Consider the following 25,116-nt stretch of genomic DNA (forward strand, 5'->3'; position numbering starts at 1 on the left):
TTATTACGCATAATACTATTAAAGAAAACTATGCAAGGGACAATTAAGAGAACAAGAGAAATGCATGAAATCTAAAAGATAAACTAATGAAAAAAATTGTAAGGGAGATCAATGTTTACAGAAGAAATCTTTAGCTTAATACCGAGGGTAACTCAAGCAAATGTCCCACTCTCTGTACTTTCACCAGATAATTTAAAAAAATTATCAAGGTCTTTCAGCATGCCTGCAGAATTTTGTTCCCATACTTGTGGCACCATTGGGACACGCTCCACTATCCGTACCCTCGTATGTTCCAATTGTGAAATTTTATCAGAATTCTTGGTGAGCAGGCGAATTTCACTAATTCCAAGGTCCTCTAGAATTAGCGATGCAACTTGATAGCTACGCCCATCAGTCGGGTGTTGCAAAAGAAGATTAGCAGTAACAGCGTCGTGACCAAGATCCTGTAAATTATAAGCCCTTAAGAGTATCGGAATGTAGATTAAAATTTGAAACAGTAAAAAGTAGTTTATATTCACACTAACCTCAACTTTTCTAGTAGTCCAATTCCTCTCTCTTCCCGTTTCAGATACACGATTACGCCATAACCCTCCTGTAATATCATCCGCATTGACCTATTGAGCTGTTCACAGCAATCACACCTTGTAGACTTAACAGCTTCACTAGTTAAACACTCTGAGTGAATCCGAACAAGTGGCTTCGTTTTCACTTTGCCTTCGGCAATCTCAGAAAAGGAGAGAGGGCTTGCACCCCGCAATATTCGGTCTGACACCGACTCTCCAGGACGGAAAGCTTCCAGACTTTGGCTGCGGAAATCTCCATACACAATTGCAAGGTGTTCTTTATCGTCATGTGAATTATGATAGAGATAAAGATAAAACTCCCCATGTGTAGCTGTTGGAATGAGAGCACGAACTTTGCATTCGACTTGAAGTCCAGAGGATCCGGTTGATGACAAAGTGGTATATTCGGTATCTTTTGCACCTAAGTGTGGGGGTGGAGTTGAAGGCGGGGTAAAAGTGGCTGATGCAAGTTGGGAATGATACGACGAGGAAGTTTTGTGGGAATGGCAGCAACCTTTGCGACACCGGCTTACAGTAACTAATGAAAGGGGATCAACCACGTCGAATTAGAGATCGTTCATTTTGGAATTAGGCGAAGGTGGTGATATTATTTATCCACGTGCCCTATGATGGTGGTGAAATCTCATCCTTAATTTTCCAATTATTTTAAGTGAAATGAGAGTTGAAAAGAAGTAAAATTTGAAAAGCTAAATTTCACTACTTTCAACCCCGGAGAGAACAAACATTTGAAATTTTACAATTGAAATGGCACAGGTAAGAAAGCATATTAAAAATTCATTGGATGTGGAAAGGCATAATTTTTTGTACTAAGAGCAATGGTATATAAAATCTACGGTATATTGTGGTAAATTGCTCATAGAAAATGGGCTATGATTACAAACGATAGCGTAATATAATAATAAGCATACAATTGTTAATTCCAAATTTGTCGACGTAATGATCGATAATCTCACTAACTTGTATACAAAAGAGATTTACATCAAGTAGGTGAGGGATCATGTTTTGCGCTCTATTTAGACTACTTAGGTCTGTTTCCGCGTTCTGAATCTATTGGCCAGTTTTGGAGCGATTTGCTGATGCATTAGGCACTCTTTTCATTCTAATATATTAAAAAACTCGCTTAAAAGAAAACAAATAATATATTTAGTAACATTCAAATTAATTCGGATAATAAAGTGTGTCTATGCAATATCTAAAATGGTGTCAAATTTTGAATATTCTAGTCTTTTTTTAGCCGATAGGGCTCTGTCACCACCGCATGCCCCACCAGTAAATGGCTTAGTGAGAAGAGAAAGATCGTAAACAATACAAATAAACTTGCGATGATAAAGTGCGAGATGCTAGTTCCGATTTCTAACCAGCTGCCGTCATCCCGTACTTGATAGAAGAAATTAAGCGTAATGATATCAGTAGTCGAAAGCACAAGTAGGAATAATGAGAAAGGTGGTAACCCGAGAATTCTTGATAGCACCCCATATATAGACGTCAATATAAGGAATGGAATGAGAATTTTGCCGATTAACAATACGCCCATTAAGAAGGGATTAAACACGGTCGTTAACCGATAAACTGATTCGAGACTGAAAGTGCTAAGGCTTGCGATGTTACCGGTACCAAAGAATCCCACTTGGATGAAAAAGAGGAAAGTAAGGGCTATACGAGCATCTCCTATCACAAGGCTCCGTTGGCCAGTTGACGATTTTGTTTGACTAGCAACAATACGCTCTATGTGTAGCCAAAGGAAAAGCACGATTGAGAAGAAATAATAAAAAAGTACTTCGTAGGAGATGCTGAGTAGGATGAAAATAGGTGCGAAAGCAAGCCAGATGAAAATAAGTCGATGGAGATAATGTTGCTGATTATGCATTCCATAGATAAATGGACTAATACCCGATACACCTATCAAATAGAAGCTGACGTTGGATTGTAAAAACGAATTTGACACAACAAATGTATCTACCTAACACAACCCAGCTCATGTACTGATTGAATACACGCAATCCAGTTTTTGCTCGTAAGCTTGCAGATGTATCCCACACTAATATCATGCTAACTATAGTCATACTGAGTTGGGCAAATATTAAGAATCGATCGAATGCCAACGTAGTCGATGGCTTGGCTGTCATAAAATGCGAACTCTTCCAGAATGCGAGACAACCAGTCAACACGATTAATATTCCGCCAGCAATCCTATATGTTCATGTTAAACATTAGGTAAGGTATTGCTCTTCCCTACTGGGCTCTCTACATTCTCTCAAAAATAAAAGTCATACACTAGATGGGTATTCTCTGAGAGTTCCGGCGAAAGCATCGTGAATGCGGATGTGCAAACACAAAAAAATGACCACTGAATCAAGAGTGGCCAGTTAGCTTTCAAGGAGGTGGCTGAAGAAAACCATGGCCAGCACGCAAGCAATATAAAACCAGCCGATAAAAGCTCCCGATGGTGGTAACTAGTAACCTTTAAAAACCAACTTTATGAATATATATTCCTCTAAAATTATAATAATATACATACCAGTAGCTGCATTCCACCAATATAGAATACCACCATTAGAATGATAAAAGGTAGACGATGTTGATGATAAGCCAATTTCAATATATTAAGATAGATATCACGACGCTTGGCGATTTCAGTCCAGAAGAAGATGGGAAATATAGCATAAGCGTAGTACATGAAGGGCATAGACTGTATGTATATCATGCCAAAAAGAATAGATGCAACAGTAAGTGCAACTCCATATATCTAGGAATCAAATAAAAAAGAATCAATCTTATTCCATATTAGCCTATAGCCATTCAAAGGTTACCAAAGAGCGATATGCGTCTATATGGGTAGTCTTTAGAGCACTTCCATTTTGCTCTGAACTAGATAGCACATAGCGTCTGAGAACGAAGCTGAATGAAAATAGTATCCACCCTATATATCCTGCACTGACAATGCTTCTCAGAAAGAGCCAATCATAGGTCTGGAAATAGCGCAATCCTTCTAGGCACAAGTCAATTAATGTCATACAGAAAGATATGGCTTCATCGTAATTAGCTGACTCGATAAGGTTATTAATCAGTTCGAGCAGCACTTCAGGACGGTGGGTTGAATTGGAAAGCGGAGAAAAAGGCTTAAAAAAGAGTTCGGTGCTCGCCTTACTCGCTATGTAAAAATACAATGTATCAACACAGGTATGGCTATACTTCAAAAAATTAATTACCGTATTTCACTTGGTACTGGGCAAGAATCTGCTTAGCATTTACAAATGCCGTATGTGCTTTGAATTCCGGTGTGCTTTCAATGTAGTCTAATGGCAATTTTCCAACTGAATTGAGTGGATAAGAGATTCCAATTAGAGAAGACATAAGTGGAGCAATATCAGCCTGATTAACATCATTGCGCTGAACGGGCAAATTCCACTCTGCTGAAAATTCATCATGCCCACTGGGGTGAGTATAATTTGGGCGGGAAATTCCAGCACCCCATGCTATCAACGGAGTACGTGTATTGTCTGGGTGCCCATCTCCGTGCACCCCGCGATTGTTCATACCATGATCGGCTGTAAAAATATAGGCAGTGCGTCCGTCACCATAGAATTGCTCGAAAATATTCACCATTTTCTGCACCCCTTTATCAACATAGAGGATATTGTTGATATATTGCGGAGAGTTCGGACGATGCGCATGGCCATTAGTGTCAAGACCCAGTAGATGCAAGAAGAAAATGTTCTTTGGTTGGCGAAGTTTAATGTTGAGTTCTGGGTCTTTGGTGGCATTATCGAAGAGTTCTTCAACTTTTTCAAACACCCATTCATCTAATATATACGCATCTATTTTATAATATGATAAAAATTAAATAAGTGAAGTCGAAAGAGTCAGAATGATTCAAATACCTTTCATTCCAAAATCTTCCCATTCAGGTGGATACATTTCCATTTCAACACGATCAGGGTCTGACGCTCCGTGCGCAAACATAGGTAAAATATCAGGAGATCCAAACGACCAAGTATGATGACTCTCATTAAAAACAGAATCAAATTCGACTGGATTCATCTTCCAACCTTCAAAAATAGATCAAAAGTTTGATAAAACAGTTGTAATATATAATATTCAAAAATTGTTCTATTAAATTTACCTTTAGTAACTGCACTGACATCTTCATAGAATCCGGCAATAATAGCAACGTGCCCAGGGCGGGACTCAGTGGGAACACGAGTATGTGAAACGCCCCACCGTCCTCGATTTAAAACTATATTGCGAAGATATGGTGCCTTACTGACCATATTGCCATCTTCGTTATGAAACTGGTATAATTTATCAGCACGCAAACCATCAGCTGATGATTATCATTAAAATTAGTGAATCAAAAATCAGATGATAATGAGAAGAGTTTACCAACGAATAGCACTAGTCGATCAGCGGGAGGTGGCATATCCACTTTTTGCGGAGTCATTCCATGAACAAGGGGAGATTTGAAATATATATCAAAGATGCTGAATATATAGAAGACATGGAAAAAAATCCCTAATAGAATTAGTAGCACAGTTGATGATTTTTGCATTTTTGGAAGCGTAGCCGTAGCAGACTTGCTCTCTTGTATACTAGAGAGCATTCTGAACTAATTTGGAGCTAGAGTTGTTAAGTTCAAAATAGATGTTCGAGATAGTTGCATATTTAAATAGAGTGGTCACAAACCAACTTCGAAAGTATTAAATATTTCATTTCGTGATGAAATATTCCACCTCATAAAGCAGGATGGAATGACATTAATTCGGGATGTATATTAAACTCATGTCATTTAGGGTGTAAAAAATTATATTGTAGCCAAAATAATGAATAAAATAATTCATACTAGAATCATTATGAACTGTTTGAACAGTTCGAATCGATAACATGATTGGGATATTAATATTTTCACATATATAATATGTCGCTGGGTACCGCCTAATCCTAAAGATATAATCTTGTCAAAGTGAATAATTTATGTAGAGAAGCTATATGAATAATGGCATGATAGTGTAGATAATCTAATAAAAATAATTCACACGAATATTACGCAAAACCAAAATTAATGCGTTGTAATCGCGAATTTTTCGATTATAACACAGTTTCTATTATTTTTTTTCTCACCACTCCTCGCGATGAATATAATAATCACACTTTGGTTAGGTGCCTTTTCCGCACTAAATGTGTGGGCATTTCCACATCAGCTACCATTTTCGCACCCTCTAACTACCTCAATAGCAGATTATAATATACCCGAACAACCGCTAACCTTTGATGGACATGAAATACTACAAGTTAACGTCCGCAACCAGGAGGAATTGTTTGAACTACAACAACTTGTTGACGAATACCAACTTGATTTATGGACTCCACTACGTGTAGGAAAGGTTGATGTGCGAATTCCGCCTGAGATCTCTTCTTTATTTTTTTCACGAATATCCTCGCCAACAGAAACGAAAATATCTGATCTACAACAAGTGATAAATGCTCAGCGTCCTGCGCATAGTTTTACCAATTTTACGAATGGATTCTTTATGAATTATCACGATTACGATGAAATACTGAATTTCACGCGTTCTATTGCTGAGCGTCATTCAGATATAGCTCAACTTATCTCCATTGGCAAAACATATGAGGGGAGGGATATTTATGGCTTACGAATCCATAAACAATCTCAATCAGAAACATTAGATAAGTCCTCTAATAATTCAGAGTATAAAAACCTGTCAACCTTTCGACAAAGAAAAAACAATAAAGGATTCGTTATGCATGGTGGACAGCACGCAAGAGAGTGGATTTCTGTGGTAAGCATTTTGCTGCAGCATTATTGGATTATAACAAGGTATATCACCATTTGCTTGTTAAAATGTATTAGGCGGTCGTTACTTACATAATGGAGCAATTAACCTCGGGCTATGGAAAGAATCCAAAAGTCACACGACTTGTAGATTCGCTCGAATTTACGTTAATACCTGTTCTAAACGTGGATGGATATGTGTTTACTCATAAGTATAATCGAATGGTATTTATTTATAATTTTGTTAAATCGCAAGGTTATCAACTAAACATACCCTTCATACTACCAGTGGAGGAAAAATCGGCAGCCAACCGACATCGCATGGTGTAAGGGGATTGACCCTAATCGTAGCTGGGTATTCAACTTCTACTCTTTGCTTAAATTGCTGAATTCTGAACATAATTTCATACCACCAGGGTTATAAATGGGGCCACGGCGGATCTTCCAGCAATCCCTGTAGCGAAGCGTATCATGGACCTTCGCCTTTTAGCGCTATCGAAGCGCGTCTAATGGCAGATTATCTACTTGCGCAAGGCAACGTTATTGCCTATATTGATTTTCATGCCTATTCTCAACTTTGGATGACACCATTTACATCAGATTGTGAAGCTATTCCTCGTGATTATGAAGATCAAGTCGAGCTTGCTACTATCGCCACGCGTGCACTTCGTAAAACGCATGGAACAAGATTTGCCGTAGGGCGAGGTAAGTATTTAACATTTTTAATATTTTTTAAATATTTAAATTAATATTCTATGTAGTTTGCGATATTATCTACCAAGCTTCGGGTGGATCCCTTGATTGGACATACGTTATCGCAGGAATAAAATATAGCTATGCAGTGGAACTAAGAGATACGGGGAAATACGGTTTTCTTCTCCCCCCATCTCAGATTTTGCCAAGTGGAGAAGAGACCTGGAACGCTGTGTTGCATATGTCCGACTTTATTCTTGAAAGAGAAGTTATAGGGCCGACTTATTCTTAGCCTGTTTTGAATTTTTGTTAATAATGTTATAGTCTCCAACATAATGTTTGAAGTTATCTTTATCGTATCAGCACTGTATATTAAATGTGTTTTCATTTAATTACTAAATTTTTCATATTCCAGCTGTATTTCTTGACAAATCGATTAAATGCATATAAATACATATACTCTTACGAATGCATTGAAATAAAAAACTAACTGAACAGGACGATTCAAAATATATCATTGAAAACACGAAATAGAATCCAAAGTCAATGGGGAAAGCTAATGGTTCGACTAATAAAACGTTGGAAATATTAAAGGAATATATGTAAACACAAGTCGAATATATACATGTTACAATATATTCTATTCCTAAAGCATAGGAATGCGCTCAGTAATATATTTAAGATTGTTTACGCTCCGAACTTCCCGGAGTATGGAAATATCCAGATGAAGAACGAGATCCGAGTGACATAAGAGTATACGCTGTCTGTTCAAGAGTAGGTTGTGGTAACGGCATTGACGGAAAATTATACGAAAATGCTGGCAATGATGGTGGACAAAATTTATTTGGTATTTTTGAACCTGCGTTCACCGAGTCAATATCCGAGTTAGGGGGAGAAGGAGGCTGATTCGAGCCACCAAAAATAGAGCGCAAAGGAGGTAATATCACCGCCCTGTTTCCAACTTTCTCATCTTCTCTACCCTCACATTGTTTTATTATGCGACGCTTTGAAGGGGTTTCTGCCGGTGTGCTTTCTCGAGTGAATAGAGGTGAACTTCTTGTACGTTTTAATTCTAGCATGGAATTTTCTTCAAGAGAAGATAGACGTGACATCTCAAGCAACAGACGCTTGTTCTCACGTTGAAGATGTTTGATATAACCGGCTGCAACTTTTAGGACGGCAACCTTTCCCAAACGTTGACGCGACTCCTCCTCGTGAAAAGTATCTGGAACAAGACGTGATATTTCAATAATAGTATCTCGAAGCTCCGTGCGATTCTCTCGCTCTCTTCGGTTGCTCGTTTCGCGAATATCTGTGTTTATCTTACCGCTCTTAACATGTCTAGCATTACTGTCAGACAGTTAACTTCAGTACCAAAACAAACTGAATGTCATATAGAAGAAAAAATAAAAGCAACAAATACTTTGATGAATTGTCATTCAATCGCATTGTAATTGAAGATGTTGTGAGAGTAGCTGAAGAATTAGCTAGACTTTCTGAGAATGGCTGGCGGTGGCGTCGCGAAATAAATTTATGATTGACATTAACTCCCTCGAGTGGAAGGTCATGCTTAATTTTCTCTACGCTCATAATGCAAATTTTTAATTAGAAAAAAAAATATTTGAAAAAGAGAATGAAGGAGGGTGAAAAAGAGCTTCTAGCGAGTAGATGGATTTATAACAGATACAAAAACATTAGCTTCAGGAATCATGTATGTACAAACTGGTTTTTTTCAAACAAATTTTACCCTCTACCCAAAATTGCATATCTTTCTTTAAATAAAATTCGATAAGCGAGTGAAAATGAATATATTATCGCAGCGAAATGTTAACAATCTGCCCGTCCCAGAAGTATTTAATATATGAACTAAGCATGCTCAATGTATAACTGAATTTGTATTTATATAATAGAGTGAACATGATGAAATCGCAAGTAATTTTTTAACACCTAATGGATGGAATCATTCTTCTTTACGGGTAGTTGAAAAGTTAAAAGATCCACTATGGGCAGATAATTCATTTCCTCGGCATGAGGCTACAATAGCATATTGTATTCTTGGTATTGTTTTTTTAAATTCATTGTTGGCCTGGTTGTGAGATTTATTTAGTGATCTTAATTGAAATCGAATTAGATTTAGTTAAACACTAAAATATAGTACGAGAAGAATTGTATAGCAATGAATTATAACAAATTCGCACGCGCACACACACGCATATATATATATATATATATATCTCTTGTTAGTTGTATTTTAGTTTATCAATTAATTCCAGAATCTTATGGTTAATGCTACTGACTTGAATATCTTTCTAGAGGCTCTCTATGTTTGTATAGAGATAACCGATGATTAAAAAACTAATTCAGCAACCATTCATATATATTATCGGTGTTTATCTGCCATGACAAACTCTTTGAGCAAAAATGTAGTCAATGTTTATATAACACTCCTTTCCAGTTTACATTTCTATTTTTTTTAGCGAAATGTCTAAATGAATCCCATCACCAAAGTATCTAATCTCAGCTTTCCTGTTCATATTGAGCATAAAAGTCTTACAATTTCCATGAAGGAAATAAAAACGCCTTTTAGTTAAAACATAACTATGGTATTCAGTTGGCAAAGATACCCAAATAAGTATACAATACACCTCAATATTGAGCATTTCCATATTTGTCTAGAATATCTCTCTTAGACCTGCAAAATGATAGATCTTGGATTCATTCAATAGATGTTTTCCCACCGCATAAAAGTTCTCTCCGGCTTTTTGTATCAAAAGTTTATAAACCCTTGTCGGGGATTTTTCAAAATTGACACTATAGACCAAAGTATGAGTGAAGTTCGAGGAAGGAAAATGAATGGCGTTAACAGAGAGCTTGCTATAGATAGTTAGTTTGTCGAAGGCGCCCTTTTTGAGCGTAACTATGACGTTATATCTTTATTATCATTAAATATAAATTCGTATACTGATATTTTTCATTTCAAACAATAACGAAATTTATCAGTTCATTAAAACAATGTCCGGTAATAACAACCGCACCGCGTATCCTGAACACATTCCGGGTCAAACTCAGTTGCAACAACCTCAACCTGGCATCGAGAGCCAGATGCACCCACGACCAATCTACTCTAGCCTGGAAGGCACCCGAGAGGAACAAGGCACTCATATCCCTACCCTTGAGGAATATCGAGGTGCTGGCAAACTTGCAGGGAAAATTGCACTTGTCACGGTACACTCGGAATTCTGCTGATAGTCTGTTCAATAAATAGCCTAAATTACTGATCTATAAAACTACAATAGGGAGGTGATTCAGGAATCGGAAGAGCTGCTGCTGTACTTTTTGCAAAAGAAAAGGCGGAGGGTGTTGTGATAACCTATCTTCCACAAGAGCACCAGGATGCCGTTGAGACTATGAATGCTATCGAAAAGGAAGGCGTCAAAGGTTTGGCCGTAAGCGTCGACCTCGCCAAAGGTGAGGAGGTTGCCAAAGGAGTAGTTGATCAGGTTATTAAAACATTTGGCCGGATTGATGTTCTTGTAAATAATGCTGCCGAGCAACATATGGTGGAAAAGATAGAGGATGTTAAGGCAGAAGAGATTGAATCTACATTCCGCACTAATATCTTTTCGATGTTCTATCTGACAAAGCATGCGCTTCCACACATGAAAAGGGGTTCATCTATTATCAACACCACTTCCGTGGTAGCATTTCAGGGACATCCAAAGTTGCTTGCTTATTCGGCGACTAAAGGTGCAATTGTATCGTTTACTCGATCACTGGCGATGCAACTCGCAGATAGAGGAATCCGAGTGAATGGAGTTGCACCTGGGCCTGTGTACACTCCTCTACAACCAGCCTCTCGCGAAAAAGAGAACATGGAGGGGTGGGGTAAAGAAATGCCGCTTTCACGTCCCGGCCAACCTGCAGAAATTGGGCCTAGTTATGTATTCTTGGCCAGTCAAGACTCTTCTCAATATATTGGCCAAATACTTCATCCAAATGGTAAATGTTGATAAATCTCTAATCTTTAACTCTCAATATCCGGCTAATGAACTCGAAATATTGAAATACAGGAGGAACTCCGATATAATCTTGGACTACTGATATATACGTATATTCTGATTTTTGTTTGGAATCCAATAAAATTTTCGAATATTGGAATTTTATACTATCATTAGCACGGGTCACTACGATTGGTGAATACTTCAGTAAAAATAGAACAAATACATTTCTAATTTTTTGTGCACATATTCTTAGCACTTTGCACCTTTCATCTCTTTTATTTCCATCTCTTCTGATTGAGATTAGCTCATTCTTCATTTTATTTATACATATCATACTACTCAGCAATGTCCATAGATGATAAAATTGTCTTAGTGACCGGAGGAGCCGGATATATTGGAAGTCATACTGTCGTTGAACTTTTAAATGCTGGACATCGGGTCGTTGTCATCGATAATCTCTCTAATTCATCGTACGAAGCCATCCGTCGCATCGAGAAAATCACTGGCCTTAAATGCCCTTTTCATAAGGTTGATATCCTCGATCGCACCGGCATGCGTAAGATATTTGAGCTATACGACATTGGCTCTGTCGTGCATTTTGCAGGGCTTAAGGCAGTAGGAGAGTCAACGCAGATACCTCTTTCGTATTATCATAACAATATTAGCGGCACCATAGTATTGCTTGAGGTGATGAAAGAGTTCAACGTGCGCAATATTGTGTTTAGCTCATCTGCAACTGTCTATGGTGATCCACCCATAATTCCCATTCCTGAGAATTGCCCCACCGGCTCTACAAACCCTTATGGTCGCACCAAGCTCTTCATAGAACATATCATCCGCGATCTCTGCACTGCAGAATCAGAATGGAATGCTGCGCTTTTACGCTACTTTAATCCCGCTGGAGCTCATAAATCAGGGATTATGGGTGAGGATCCGCGTGGTATTCCTAATAATCTCATGCCGTATCTTGCCCAGGTTGCAGTTGGAAAACGGGAGTACCTTAGCGTCTTTGGCAATGATTATAAAACTAAAGACGGTACCGGGATAAGGTAGAGTATATTTGGAATAGTTACTAGAATATTATTGATATTAATAAGAATATTGCTTCAATAGAGATTATATTCATGTTGTTGACCTAGCTTTGGGCCATCTTGCAGCTCTGAACAAGCTTAAAGAAAATCCTGGCTGTGTTATATATAATCTGGGCACTGGCACGGGATATACTGTTTTAGATATGGTGCACGCCTTCAGTGAGGCAGTTGGACGTGACCTCCCATATAAATTTACACCTAGACGTGCTGGAGATGTCACCAATCTTACTGCCGATCCTGCTTTGGCCAACAAAGAACTTAACTGGCGCGCCGAACGTTCCCTCGATGTAATGTGTGAAGATCTATGGAGGTGGCAATCAAACAATCCACACGGTTATGAGGGCTGCCCTTCGGATCCACCAGTAGAATCTGAACTTTAGACATAATGCTTGAGATATATAACTAAGCAAAGATTTTTGGCCAAAATTTTACCCTCCGTCCTATCTAGGCCTTTTCCTTATTATATAATAATGCTAATATATCAAGATAAATTTTATCATGCAAGTTTATTAAATATCAAATAACATTCAGTATCAATTATTGCATGCTATTCCTTGAAAATGACGATCTCCCAATTATAATAGAATAATAGAAAGCAACATTGGGCGTTTTAAAACACGTAGAGAAGTTAATCCGCTTTTTTAATGTTCCGCATTCGAATATTGTTATCGCCTTTATCCTCGTTGATAATCTTTTCTTCCACGCGATACACACTAAGATCTTTCTCCAAATGATCTATTTTTTCTTGGAGCGTAAACTTGGATTCTTGAAGTTTATCGCACTCTTTTGATTTTTCGATAAGCTATAATGCCAACATCAATATCTATCCAGATAGCATAAATTAATTTAATTTCCTATTCACCTGTTTTCTTAGGGCATCAACTTTTTCTTCACTCTTTAAAAAGTCCATCACAAGTTGGTATGTGCGAACTAGGATAAGTGATAAAAACAGTGTGAAGCCACAGAGATAAAAGTTACGCTGCGAATATAGCCGAGTTGTAATCAAGTGGTGGTTTTCTGAATGGGCATGATGAACTCCCTCTGCGCGTGAGCGTGCAAGTTCTCCGTTCGCTCGAAGCATTCGGTTAATTGAATCTAGTAGAGGAAAGAAATGAGTAGCAAAATTATAAAATGTGAATTAGCAATAATTGCAGCTATATAAGAAAAACCCACCGATAAATAGAATTAGAACGAATCTAGTGAAGAAACAGAAATTGATATCATCAAGATCCTTATACAGGTAAAAAATAAAAAAGTAACACTTACACAAACATGATTTTGAGACTATACACGACTTTTCCAACCTTAATGTAATTAATGAGAATTTAGAATTAATGAAGCAAAAAGCATCTTTAAATACCATGGGAGAGTTAGACATCCAGCGAAAAGTGGCGCGTCTCCAAGCTAATGGTAGTGGAAGCTATTGACAACATTGACTTTGTGAAGAAAGATCAAATGTTCTTGAAAGACTTAATACAAACCACAAAAAAAACAAATGCTGCCATTTCAAGTACCAAAAGAGTGAACACCTTTAAATCAGATATAGTTGCATTAATAAAACGTCTCTAAGAAATGGTGTAAAATAACTTACAAGCTGATAGTGTAGAGCCATTTTGTAAGTGAATACTTAAAATTTGAAGTAAAGGGTAGATTAATTGAAAAGCTCTCAGACTGAAGTCTTATGAATTCGCCAAGAAATTTCGTGCTGCGCCATAAAATCCTCGGTTTTTAGAATAAAAATTTCCGGAGTGCATTCTACAGAGATATATATTTTTGATAGCTTCAGAAATTTTATGGTCGTGATATTTTATAATCTATAAACCACTTCAAGCTATTAAAAGGATCTAGTTATTTTTTTAAGAAGGTTCTCTATAACTCTATTTTTTGTTTATTGGATACTCTATAATTCATAGAAATCGCAGCATAAAGTAATGGTTTTAGAAGAATTTATAGTGAATAGAGAATATTGTATTTAGCTAGAGTTTTACTCAAAAATACCGTGAAGAAAAAGGGTAGAATGTCTATCTATTATTCTGTAAGATATCTCGAATTATTTCTTTATGCTCTGTTGCGAATTGTTTTGTAGTGAAATTATCGGATTTTAAATAGATTTATGTAATCGGATTTGACGTATAAATGAAAAGTTGGATTTTCAATTTAAACTTGACGATATAGGTTAATTTCGTCAGAAAAAACTGATCCAAAAAATGAAAATATTATAAATACTGCTTAGAGAAAGGGTGTAGAAAGAATAGAAGCGATTACATTATAAAGAGCTCTCTTCAATAAATTACTAAACTCTTAGAAAGCGAGCGATGCCAGCAAAGGGATTATGGCAAAGGCAACGGCAGGGAGCACTCCAGAAGCGCTAGACTTTTGTGCGGGTTGACTTTGAGCAGAGCCAGGGGAAGCACTTGAAGAGGTACCAGAAGTTGGTTGAGCTGCAGGTGCGGAGGTTGGAGGGTCAGGCGGGCAAGTTGGAACACAGCTCGCTGCGAGAACCGTGAACTGACCTGAATATGCTACGTTAGGTTCATTACCTATTGAAAAATCAAAATAGATTATTTTCCGAAATATTATCTTCCATAACAGCTTGCTAACCTAATGCAATTGCATAAGTATTATCAACAGGAAGACTGTTAGGAATATTCCAAGTGAATGAGCCAGAGGCACCATCAACTGAGCTTGACAAAACAGTAACTAGCTGCAGTGCAGCTGGATTTCCCTTGAGCAATTTAATAGTAATAGGTCCAGGAGCTCCATTATTCCTATTTTTGTAATACAATTAGGGCAACAATGGAATCGGAGATATTTAATATGAATGGGAATATACCAAATAATTTGTTGAGTTTCTCCAGCTTTCCTAAAGATTTCGGAGACAGGATTGTATATGTTATACTTTTAAAATCTTAAAAAAGACGTTTTTTAGAGCTTACCAGACTGTCCCGGTAACCTTTGTAAAGAAATTGTGGAAATAGCAAAGTTATACTATTTATATATTAATGACTATTTGGATCGATAAAGATGCTTACCGGTTGAGTAATGAATGGCTTTTGGGCTAAAGCAAAGCCGATATAGGAAAGGAGAAGCAAATAGACAAGCTTGAGCATAGTTAATGAGTGTTTTGCTTTGTGAATAGATAAAGAAACGAGAGAATCCGGAAGAAAAAGGGATTTAAATATATTGCGAGGTTAATAAATCTGAGTTCGAAACTGGTGAAGAATGCTCGATCATTCGCTAAATCAAAACCTGTCGAATCAATATGAAGGGGTTTGTTGAGGTTTGTCCATTCATTACACAAAAAGCATTGGAGCAAGCCCCGCTTGTAATAATAATAAAGCCATTTAATATTTGCTCGCATCCACACTTAGAACCTGGCGATGAAAAACAAGATCATCAAACCTCATTTTTTGCCAGCAAGAAAAAGAGTTCGGAAATCCGCATTGCTTTTCCCGCTGGGCTGCGAGTCAGCCATTTGTTTATTCGATTCTGGTGAAGTAGGTGACCCATTCTCAGGTTTCATATTCCGAGCTTTTCTATGTTCGAATCCAAGGCGAGGATTGGGCCGTTGCAATCGCCGGGGAATCATTGGAAGCTGGTGGCCTTTCCCTTGAATATTACTATAAGTACCAAGTGATCCAGTGTTAGCTTCCATATCACAACATTTTCCAGCTGCCATCGGACCTTGTATGGACCGCTACGGTAGATGTGAGCGCAGGAGGTTCAGCAATATCGACATGTATCTTGTGACCGTTAAGATTATGCCCATTTAAGGCGAGAGCTGCTTTTCCAGATTCCTATAGGGGAACATATTTAAACATTAACAATTCCACAATATTAATGGAAAAAGAAGTGATAGCTACAACGATATCTTCCAATTCAACAAATGCCCCCCCTTTACTCGGGACCAATTCTACGCTTTTAACTTTGCCATAAGGAGAAAATAGAGCTCTTAGCTCCTCTTCCGTAGTGTCAGGAGGCAAATGATGAACGGAGACTCCATTTGCCTGGCGTTTAATATTCGAGGTGCTGGTTTTCACTGGGTTCTGCCGGGCCTTCTGTTTTTGCTCCTTTATGTGTTGTATGGTAGCATCAGCCCTATTTCATTAACATGGGTGAAATTCCATTAGCACGTTAGTTTATGTGGTTAGATTTTAACATACTCAATAGATTTCTTCTTGCGTTCTGCGTTCGGGTCAGCAATACTGACAACTATAATCCGCCCATTAAATTCGGTTGAATTCAGAGCGAGGGCATTAGTAGCATGCTCCTTTATATATAAATGAATTTAAATCCCAGTGGTAAAATATATATTTGCCCATTTAGTTACCTCGTGCACAAATTCGACAATAGCACATCCTTTATATTTTCCATTCGGTCCATAAATTAAACGACAATCCTTTAGTTGGCCATACTAAGTAGAAAATGCATATTTTGGTGAAGGAATTTAATGTAATAAAAAGATGGTTGCCTCATTTGGATACTTACAGCTTGAAAAAGTTTGGTCACTTCATCTAAATTGGAAGAGTGCGGTAAATTGGCTACAAACAGCACACAGGGATCGATTTCTTTTGGTCTAATATGATCGTGCAGAAACAAAATAAGCACCAAAATCCAGGGCGTAAAATTTAGGTATTTAAAAAAAACAGACTTTTCTGGAGCTCTCTCTTGTTTCATACGAGGATTCGAAATTGCAACAGAAAGTGCTCGATCCGATTCGATCTCTTGTCCATTTAGTACGAGAGAATCCGTGGCCATTTTCTAAAACAATATTAATATCATTTAAGGGTATTTCATAAATTTAAGCATTATAATAATTACAGCATCTCTAAACTCGATATAGGCAAATCTGCGAAGCTTCCCTGGTTTGGGCGCCGGCATTCGTACCTCTACGATATCTCCAAACTACCGAGTGTAGGAGAGGTTATCAAATATCTATAAAAATAAACGTTTATAAAGTAATGCAAATACCATGCTAAACATATCCCGTAGATCTTTCTCAGTTATTGCTGATGAAAAGTTGCACACATAAATAGTCTTAGGATCACGTTCATCCCTCTCCTCCGCTGCATGCACTCCCACCTTTTGTGCACCCATTTGTTGGCCATCCTTGTTAAGCGCATTATTGGCTTCCTCCTAGAATGTTAACAATTAATATTCAAAATTTTTGGTAAAGGAACTGACAAAATAAAATCAATAAAACTTCGTTCAATACCTGGTTTGTGAACAATATATACGCATAGCCCTTGCAGTTTCCATCAAAATCACGCACGATATTTATTTTTTGAATATTACCACACTAAAAAAGAAGAAGGGTTAAAACTGAATTACGTAAATATTTGCAAGAATATTTGCAAATTACCTCACTAAAAAACTCTTTTAGTTGTGTAGTAGTGACATTTTTTTCAAGATTGTTCACAAAAATTGTCCTATTTTCGCTATCAATTAAAATAGGCATAAATTAAATCAATGTAAGTTGAATACAATTTAAAAATATAATATACCGATCAAACAAGGTTTTATCTTTCACTTCATCAGATGCACTAACTGTGTTACCAATAACTTAGGATTAATAAAAGGAGAGCAATTAAAGAAATCTGCACTTTGCAATATATACCTTTGGGCCGTTTTATGTCTTCTCGGTTATCGTTGGAAATATCGTCGTTATCTATATCTTCCGCTTTACGTTTAGCCCGCTTCTCTAAATCACGCTTCTTTGCCTATTAAATTGTATTGAACGTAAAAACCAGAAATTGTACTATGGTACACATCTCTAGAATGGACCTTAAATGCTTTATCTTTTTCAATTCTTTTCTGTCGTTTGATATCATCTTGCTCTCGAACAATTGCCTGCTGATTGGCCTCTTCTTGAAGAGCCTTTATAATGAGAAATTAGCAATAGTAGCAAAAGGACAAGTTAGAAGCCTGATATTTTACCTTTTCTCTTTTTGAAGAGATGATACGCATTTGCTTTTTAATGGAGGAGCGCGCATGCATGAAGCTTTCCAAGGAACCATACTCATGTTCAAAGGTAAGCCATGCATCAAAAACGCGTTCGGGCCAGTCTAAATTAACACGTGTACGTGCTTGCTTATAAATTGATCGTGCTTTTGCAATGTCTCCATGTTCCCTATTAATATATAAATAATACATTATGATGATACAATAGTGAATATAAATACAAACGGTTTACTTCTCAAACTGTGCAAAGGAGATCCATGCTTCAGAGGAAGACGCGTGTCGGGAAATAATTTCGTTCCAAATACGTCTTGCCTCACCGACGTCCTTCAGCAGAGTACCCTGACGTTACATTAATTCAATATCAAACCAAGGCTTAGCTAAAGAATGTGTATTATAATTCACACACCTCAATAAAGGCTTGATACTTTTCGACGCGGAAATACGGGTCGCCGTCAGGGAATGCTAAAAAGGGAAGATGTTAGCCTGCGCTGTCAATAGTCGAATAATATACAAATACAAGCCTTGATATATTGCATCAATTCCCTGACTAAAAGTTTTGCGCAAACGAAGAGCTTGTTCTGAAGTAATCTCTAAAATATTTTCAAAATATAGAGAAATTACACAATTGATATATAAAAATGTCAGTTGTTATTACCATTAGAGACAGCAGCTGCACGTCTTTCATAATCGCATTTTGACATTACTACTTTAGATAACTCTTCTATATAATAACTGATATCACTAGCAAGAGCCCTCGTAAATACAGCTATCAAAAAAGAATTAGATCGATGAATCTTTAACCATCAAATAACAGTATACCTTCTACATCGAAGAGAGGTACTTTATATTTCTCCTAAGAAAATAGTAGACACAAATATTTAAATCCTCAATCACTTCTAAAATACCAGACTGATGAAAAATTTTACCAATATGTTAATATAGAGAGACCATAAATCACCTGACCATGAGCAATATTTCAAAGATCTCTCCAAAATACGTATATGAATGCTCAAAGGTGCGTTATTTTCGAACTGTAAAATAAACTAAATTAATAAGATGTATAGAAAAATCCTTAAAGTCAAGTGCTTACCAAATGCAGAATAAATTCCTCCCAAATCGATGGATCTTGATAGTATAAAATCAGTGCTCGTTCAAAAAGGGTATTAATCATAAGATAATTTGGCGGTCGCTTGCTCTTAATAAACTCGATATAGCGATAAAATTTCTCTATAGAATATCCAGATTGTTCCTTTGTCATAGATAAATTAAGTTATGATATAAGTTAGAAATTATAAAAGCAGTAAATACCCAAGCGATTTCATGTTTTTCAATTTCATCTAGTTTTTTCCTTGTATTACTGAAGAGTTTGTTAGCTTCTATCATATAAGCTTCATAGTTTCCGTTATCATATTTTGTTATAAATGACGAATAATTAGAAAAAGTCGTCTCCTGAACTATATCAAAAAAAATTAAGAAAAGTTATAGAATTATGAATTATTCATCAATAAAACATTGAATATACCAACCAGAGTGAGGAATATTTAATCGATCTAAATATAATTTTTTGGTTCTCTCAAAGAGCTCGGTGCTAATTAAGACACGTTAATTAATAGTCTCAAAGTTTTAGAAGATATATCCTAACAGTATACCTATAGGATCTCTATTATATAGAAAATATAGTTAGACAAATGTCAGCGCCTACAAATAGAAGCAATAAGCAGTACATACTTCAAGCAATCTCTCTTCAAAATCCTTAATGGAATCCCATACAATATGGCTCTATAAAAAGGGTCAATCGCTGCTTAATCATTGACAAAAATATTAATCCACACCTCTAGTACATGATGTCCAACAGTTTTATTTGCTTCGGCAAATATTTCGCGAACCCTGTCAATAGTAAAATCTCTCTGTTCATCTTGGCTCATGTCTGCGTCCAACTTTTCATATTGAGCAATTGCAAAATCGACATATGATTTCCATATCTTAACATCTTAAATCGATTAATTGTAATATTAGTAGGAGGTAAGTAAAAGAAAAAAAGCAATATCAGTAGCAAGATTATACTTACAAAGGAATTCATTCAAAGCATTTTTATAGAGCTCGACGATATTATTTTTCTCTTCAAGCGTACAGGCTTTATTTGCCTCACTCTCGATTTTTTGCAGAAGTAATTCTTTTTAATCGTTAGAACTTTCTCAAGATAGAATTTATTAGCATAAACATACCTTCATTAAAGATATCTTTGTCCATTCTCTAAATTTCACAATAAAGAAAACGGCAAGCTCATTAAAATGGCCACATTGGCTAAGCCACATTCGATTTATTGCTCTTTGCGATTCAACCTTTAATGATATATTTTCGCCCTATCGCAACCACTCTCGAGCCGTGTCTTACACCGCACATAATGGTAAACTATCCATCCATCCATCCATCACTCTAAAATTCTCAGATATCATTCGATGGAGTCCGTAAACCCAAACTTGATTACAGAAATGATATGATAGAATCAATATATTGGGATCTGATATGGAATTTATGATCTCGAGGATCTGTGGTCAGATCTATCATTTCTTAGCAACAATCACTTGTGTTCCAATCTTTATATTTTTAATGATGGCTTTATATATCTTCATTCATCAACAGGATCAGAAACAACCCATTAAACTTGCTAAAGTCATCAAAATCCTCGGGCGAACTGGTTCCCGTGGAGGCGTTACACAGGTGCGCGTAGAGTTCATGGATGATACTACCCGTCAGATTATTCGTAATGTAAAAGGTCCTGTACGTGAAAATGACATTTTATGTCTCCTAGAATCTGAACGTGAAGCCCGGCGCCTGCGCTGAGATAATTTTAGTAAAATGAATATATATCTAGGTATTTAATTGAATAATTATTTTCTATATTTGGTACATAGATTTAATTAGTGCTATTTCTTATTTAGATCTGCTTATCCTCCCCTTTCCACCTCTAATTAACCTTTGAATAAATCCGTTGCACATAATTACCTCAATAATTCCCTTGAAATATTACATTCAAAGAATAAAACAGATATCTCGATCTGAGAGTAATTGCAAAATTTCTTTCAATGTATTCTCTAACTGTACTGCATGATTCCCAATGGTTATATCAAATTTGTTTCATATCTGACAGATTTTCAACTTCTGGACTACGGTGGTGATATTTTTGTAGAGTGTAAAGTGGTTAAGGGCAAAATGTATTTATCATTTGACTGAACTTAATGAATTTACGACAATTTGCGTTATATACTCCGCTCTTAATTTTAGCATTCAGTGAAATTCCAGATCGTTGCTGGATCTCTAATAGTAAGATATATTATACCTACAAGAAATATGGGCTAAGGGCAATCAATGAATATTTAAGGATAAATCCTACAATTTGACCTCATTTTTAAAAAACTTTAGTGTATATTTGATATTTTGCTATTTAAATATATATTCCTCGAGTTACGGAGGTGTCGGGGTTCCAAAAATCCAAATAAAGTAATTCAAGAAAAGATTGATTATTTTTTATAAAAATCAAGGATTATTTATAAACTTCAAGAAAATTCTTTACATAATTAAAGTTGGCATTAAAGTTCAAATATAAACTAGTGTAAATATTACAAAATTAAAACATTATATAAGGCATAACGGTTTTCCACTTATGTTTTCTAAGAAAATTACAATAAATCAACTCCATACTACTCTCCCCAACTTGAAAATCACCGCTTAGAATATATAAGGTTGCTTCGTAAAATTTCGTATTCCTGCATCGCTTATTGTTATCCAAATTCCGCACCGGTCCCCAGTTAATCTCCGCTTCGCCATAATCGGTCCACTTCACCTAATATTCTACTCTCTCGTTACTGTCGAACTTTCTTTTCCAAAACGCATTCAATTTCATATTCAATGCCACCTTCTTTATCGACTGGTGGAGACGGTGGGTTATATCTGTTAGGATACTCTTGTGGGGCACTTGTGAAATCGTTCAGAAGTGAGGCACGGAAAACTTGATGAATTCTTAGCGATTTCGGCAACTTCTCTATACTGAGTGATATTTTATTTTCTGTGATTTCGTATGATCCAACGAACTTGTGTTGTAACTTCCTTGTCGGTTGTTGATCCAGTTACGTAAGTTGGAAGTTTGCTGTCGAGGTCATAACCTTATCTCTAATATCTAATTCTTCCTCCCTTGGATCTTGGATTTACCGCAAGCGATAGTATCAGACACAGATTGACGATATATTAGAAGGCCTTAAATAATATTTATGAACTAAGGTCGCGATGTCAATATCACCCTGAAACCAACTATATCTTAGGGCAAATGCTGCGCGTATGTTTCATAATGACAAGATGATGGGGGGATTGTTTAATGGTTGCCGAATTTGCTTACAACAACGTAAAATAATCATAAACGAGAATGAATCCCTTTGTATCTAATATTAGGCAAACCCAATCGTAATATCAAGTCTTTTGGAATTCACGCCACGTCGGATCAACGTCCAAGCTACAGGTGACCTTCTTCTCAGAACGACCAACCTATTTAAGATTGCTTCAGATATTTTGGCAACTTGAAGTCAATCTAAGTACGCCAATCAAGATCCAATAAAAGATGAATCAGAAGAGTGCGCTGACCACAGCGTTGATACGTGCCGGTTGATATTTAATCTTGAACTGATATTTATTAAAAATTGTTACCCACTTCGCCTGTCTAGTAACGATATATTATATCGTTACTCGATTTCATTATATTATTTATATGATTAGGTATATTAAATATACCTAGATAAATTTTTCATCTAGTTTCTTAGGCTTAAATACTTCGCCCTTCGCAAATTTCCAAATTTCCTAGAGTAATGACAGCAATTTCGGAGTGACGAAACGCTCATAATAAGCCTTCTGAATGTTCTCTTATTCATTCAGGCTTTTTTTCTCCTATAATTGGTATATTGGCCAATTGCGATCGGATGAGCTTGCCATCGAATTCACAGTCTGCAACAGAGGAGAAGCATGAAGATGGGGTGTCAAACGCGCTGGAACGTCCAAATCCTGCCTTCGACCTCAAATACGATTTCGATTGGTTGGCACCTGATGGATATACAGTGACTCATGTTGGCCACCCTTCAGTGAACTCGTACGTCGCACTCTCAGTATTACAACAAATTTATAATCCAAAATTGCCATTTGATCGTGTCTTTAATAAGGCTGATAAAACTGTAACTTTCCAACATTATCCTAAGAATTACCCTCCTGTGAGATACCTTAGACCAGGCGAGCGCAAACGCATTTTAGTCACTGGTGGAGCTGGTTTTGTTGGTTCACATCTAGTTGATCGTCTTATGATAATGGGGCATGAGGTCATCTGTGTAGACAATTTCTTTACTGGCTCCAAGCGTAATATCGAGCATTGGATGGGGCATCCACATTTTGAACTAATTCGTCACGATGTTGTTGATCCTCTTGTAATCGAAGTGGACCAAATTTATCACTTAGCATGTCCCGCTTCCCCTCCGCATTATCAGTATAACCCTATTAAAACTGTCAAGACAAGCGTTATGGGTACTATTAATATGCTTGGATTAGCGAAGCGAACTAAAGCCCGTTTCCTTCTGTCATCCACATCCGGTAGGTTAAACTTTCTTAGTTACTATCTTTTGAAATATTCATTTTAAAACTTTTCCGATAATTTGAATGTAGAGGTTTATGGAGATCCAGAAGTACATCCACAAAAAGAAACATATTGGGGGCATGTGAACCCTATAGGTCCTCGTGCGTGTTATGACGAAGGCAAGCGAGTTGCTGAGACACTTACTTATAGCTACATGCACCAGGGCGATGTTGACGTACGAGTAGCACGCATTTTTAATAGCTTTGGTCCCAGAATGAATGAGACAGATGGTCGGGTTGTGAGCAATTTTATAATGCAAGCTCTAAGGGGTGAAGAGTTGACTATATATGGCGATGGATCGCAAACAAGATCTTTTCAGTATATACATGACCTTGTTGATGGTCTTATTCTTCTTATGAATAAGAACTTCACTGAGCCCGTTAATTTAGGCAACCCAGAAGAATATACAATCCTTGAATTTGCCGAGATGGTACGAGACTTAGTGAACCCCTCTGCCAAAATTAAATGTCTTCCTGCGACGACGGATGATCCCCAGCGCCGAAAACCAGATATTTTTCGTGCACGTCGGCATCTTAACTGGAGCCCTCGGTTCAGAGTGAAGCAAGGATTAGAAGAAACGATTCAATATTTCGCAAACGAGCTAGAGGGACCCAATGTTCAAGCATGAGCAATTAACTACTTTTCATCTTTAGTACACTTTTAAAAAAATTAGAATATCTCCTGGAAGATATATGACTGATGCCTCAGATAAAAAAAAAGATGGAAGAGGTGTGTTTTTCACAATTTTTATAATTTTTATCATCTTGTATTTTTGCGTTTTTTTTTTTCAAGTGCAAATATTACTTCTTCCTTGTGTGCAAAATATAATAAACACCAAGTACCAAATTCGAATAGTATTTAATATTATTGTAATAAGATACAAAAAAATAATATTAAGGATATCTATGTATGTTTATATGTATATTAATTTGTATTAGACATTTGTCCATAATAAACATCGAGAAACCAAGCTCAATTCATTTCCAACAACAAAGGTATACCAACTGCAATACAAATTATCGCTTAAAAGTTTAAAGAAAGAACGAAAAAAAAAAACTGTAAGGATACAACCTATAGACGAGATAAAAAACTCAAATTGCAGCCTTTTCAATATACTTTTAAAACTTATGAACATAGTACATAGCTCGTTTTACACTTATCTCAATTTTACTTTTCGCATTCCTATCTTTCATATAGTTCCTTTGTTACGTAAGCATACGTTCCAACGGTTTTATGAAAGACGGGGAATACTTACGTCCAACTGACCTAGGCCATCTTCGTAAGCAATTTAGTTAATCATTTGCTGAACTTTCCCCGGACGTCGTCG

The 25,116-nt window shown here is 36.7% G+C and overlaps 12 protein-coding genes across 12 annotated transcripts; 6 read left to right on the forward strand and 6 right to left on the reverse strand.

Moving 5' to 3' along the window:
* Positions 1-152: 152 nt before the first annotated feature.
* On the reverse strand, positions 153-1,309 carry VTP21DRAFT_11049 (uncharacterized protein; the record flags this gene model as incomplete). Its single annotated transcript, XM_069390452.1, has 3 exons — positions 153-459; positions 525-1,101; positions 1,285-1,309. 3 exons carry the CDS (start codon positions 1,307-1,309, stop codon positions 153-155), a joined length of 909 nt encoding a protein of 302 aa, XP_069252599.1.
* Positions 1,310-1,803: 494 nt separating this feature from the next.
* On the reverse strand, positions 1,804-5,133 carry VTP21DRAFT_11050 (uncharacterized protein; the record flags this gene model as incomplete). The annotated part of the gene is made up of 9 exons (XM_069390454.1): positions 1,804-2,483; positions 2,545-2,774; positions 2,858-3,045; positions 3,103-3,330; positions 3,395-3,735; positions 3,794-4,402; positions 4,466-4,633; positions 4,708-4,908; positions 4,968-5,133. 9 exons carry the CDS (start codon positions 5,131-5,133, stop codon positions 1,804-1,806), a joined length of 2,811 nt encoding a protein of 936 aa, XP_069252600.1.
* Positions 5,134-5,713: 580 nt separating this feature from the next.
* On the forward strand, positions 5,714-7,360 carry VTP21DRAFT_11051 (uncharacterized protein; the record flags this gene model as incomplete). The annotated part of the gene is made up of 5 exons (XM_069390455.1): positions 5,714-6,382; positions 6,454-6,600; positions 6,665-6,730; positions 6,792-7,080; positions 7,137-7,360. 5 exons carry the CDS (start codon positions 5,714-5,716, stop codon positions 7,358-7,360), a joined length of 1,395 nt encoding a protein of 464 aa, XP_069252601.1.
* A 385-nt stretch (positions 7,361-7,745) lies between these two features.
* VTP21DRAFT_11052 (uncharacterized protein) lies at positions 7,746-8,517 on the reverse strand (the record flags this gene model as incomplete). Its single annotated transcript, XM_069390456.1, has 2 exons — positions 7,746-8,418; positions 8,492-8,517. 2 exons carry the CDS (start codon positions 8,515-8,517, stop codon positions 7,746-7,748), a joined length of 699 nt encoding a protein of 232 aa, XP_069252602.1.
* A 353-nt stretch (positions 8,518-8,870) lies between these two features.
* VTP21DRAFT_11053 (uncharacterized protein) lies at positions 8,871-9,164 on the forward strand (the record flags this gene model as incomplete). Its single annotated transcript, XM_069390457.1, has 2 exons — positions 8,871-8,918; positions 8,979-9,164. The coding sequence occupies 2 exons, from the start codon at positions 8,871-8,873 to the stop codon at positions 9,162-9,164; spliced, it is 234 nt and encodes a 77-aa protein (XP_069252603.1).
* Positions 9,165-10,080: 916 nt separating this feature from the next.
* On the forward strand, positions 10,081-11,155 carry VTP21DRAFT_11054 (uncharacterized protein; the record flags this gene model as incomplete). Its single annotated transcript, XM_069390458.1, has 3 exons — positions 10,081-10,293; positions 10,365-11,067; positions 11,139-11,155. The coding sequence occupies 3 exons, from the start codon at positions 10,081-10,083 to the stop codon at positions 11,153-11,155; spliced, it is 933 nt and encodes a 310-aa protein (XP_069252604.1).
* A 259-nt stretch (positions 11,156-11,414) lies between these two features.
* Positions 11,415-12,540, forward strand: VTP21DRAFT_11055 (uncharacterized protein; the record flags this gene model as incomplete). Its single annotated transcript, XM_069390459.1, has 2 exons — positions 11,415-12,118; positions 12,183-12,540. 2 exons carry the CDS (start codon positions 11,415-11,417, stop codon positions 12,538-12,540), a joined length of 1,062 nt encoding a protein of 353 aa, XP_069252605.1.
* A 248-nt stretch (positions 12,541-12,788) lies between these two features.
* VTP21DRAFT_11056 (uncharacterized protein) lies at positions 12,789-13,772 on the reverse strand (the record flags this gene model as incomplete). The annotated part of the gene is made up of 7 exons (XM_069390460.1): positions 12,789-12,962; positions 13,023-13,255; positions 13,334-13,356; positions 13,427-13,464; positions 13,521-13,580; positions 13,642-13,689; positions 13,752-13,772. 7 exons carry the CDS (start codon positions 13,770-13,772, stop codon positions 12,789-12,791), a joined length of 597 nt encoding a protein of 198 aa, XP_069252606.1.
* A 689-nt stretch (positions 13,773-14,461) lies between these two features.
* Positions 14,462-15,270, reverse strand: VTP21DRAFT_11057 (uncharacterized protein; the record flags this gene model as incomplete). The annotated part of the gene is made up of 5 exons (XM_069390461.1): positions 14,462-14,700; positions 14,762-14,928; positions 14,994-15,023; positions 15,097-15,113; positions 15,193-15,270. 5 exons carry the CDS (start codon positions 15,268-15,270, stop codon positions 14,462-14,464), a joined length of 531 nt encoding a protein of 176 aa, XP_069252607.1.
* A 293-nt stretch (positions 15,271-15,563) lies between these two features.
* On the reverse strand, positions 15,564-18,806 carry VTP21DRAFT_11058 (uncharacterized protein; the record flags this gene model as incomplete). The annotated part of the gene is made up of 19 exons (XM_069390462.1): positions 15,564-15,780; positions 15,845-15,957; positions 16,024-16,258; positions 16,324-16,430; positions 16,491-16,574; positions 16,649-16,736; positions 16,812-16,921; positions 16,982-17,065; positions 17,132-17,296; positions 17,376-17,459; positions 17,523-17,598; positions 17,665-17,707; positions 17,778-17,880; positions 17,945-18,037; positions 18,098-18,290; positions 18,354-18,460; positions 18,528-18,583; positions 18,639-18,711; positions 18,777-18,806. The coding sequence occupies 19 exons, from the start codon at positions 18,804-18,806 to the stop codon at positions 15,564-15,566; spliced, it is 2,061 nt and encodes a 686-aa protein (XP_069252608.1).
* Positions 18,807-20,647: 1,841 nt separating this feature from the next.
* On the forward strand, positions 20,648-20,965 carry VTP21DRAFT_11059 (40S ribosomal eS28 domain-containing protein; the record flags this gene model as incomplete). Its single annotated transcript, XM_069390463.1, has 1 exon — positions 20,648-20,965. The coding sequence occupies one exon, from the start codon at positions 20,648-20,650 to the stop codon at positions 20,963-20,965; it is 318 nt and encodes a 105-aa protein (XP_069252609.1).
* Positions 20,966-23,088: 2,123 nt separating this feature from the next.
* VTP21DRAFT_11060 (uncharacterized protein) lies at positions 23,089-24,417 on the forward strand (the record flags this gene model as incomplete). Its single annotated transcript, XM_069390465.1, has 2 exons — positions 23,089-23,746; positions 23,819-24,417. 2 exons carry the CDS (start codon positions 23,089-23,091, stop codon positions 24,415-24,417), a joined length of 1,257 nt encoding a protein of 418 aa, XP_069252610.1.
* Positions 24,418-25,116: the final 699 nt, after the last annotated feature.

This window comes from Calcarisporiella thermophila, assembly GCF_041956535.1.
Source record: "Calcarisporiella thermophila strain CBS 279.70 unplaced genomic scaffold VTP21scaffold_8, whole genome shotgun sequence".
NCBI lineage: Eukaryota > Fungi > Calcarisporiellomycota > Calcarisporiellomycetes > Calcarisporiellales > Calcarisporiellaceae > Calcarisporiella > Calcarisporiella thermophila.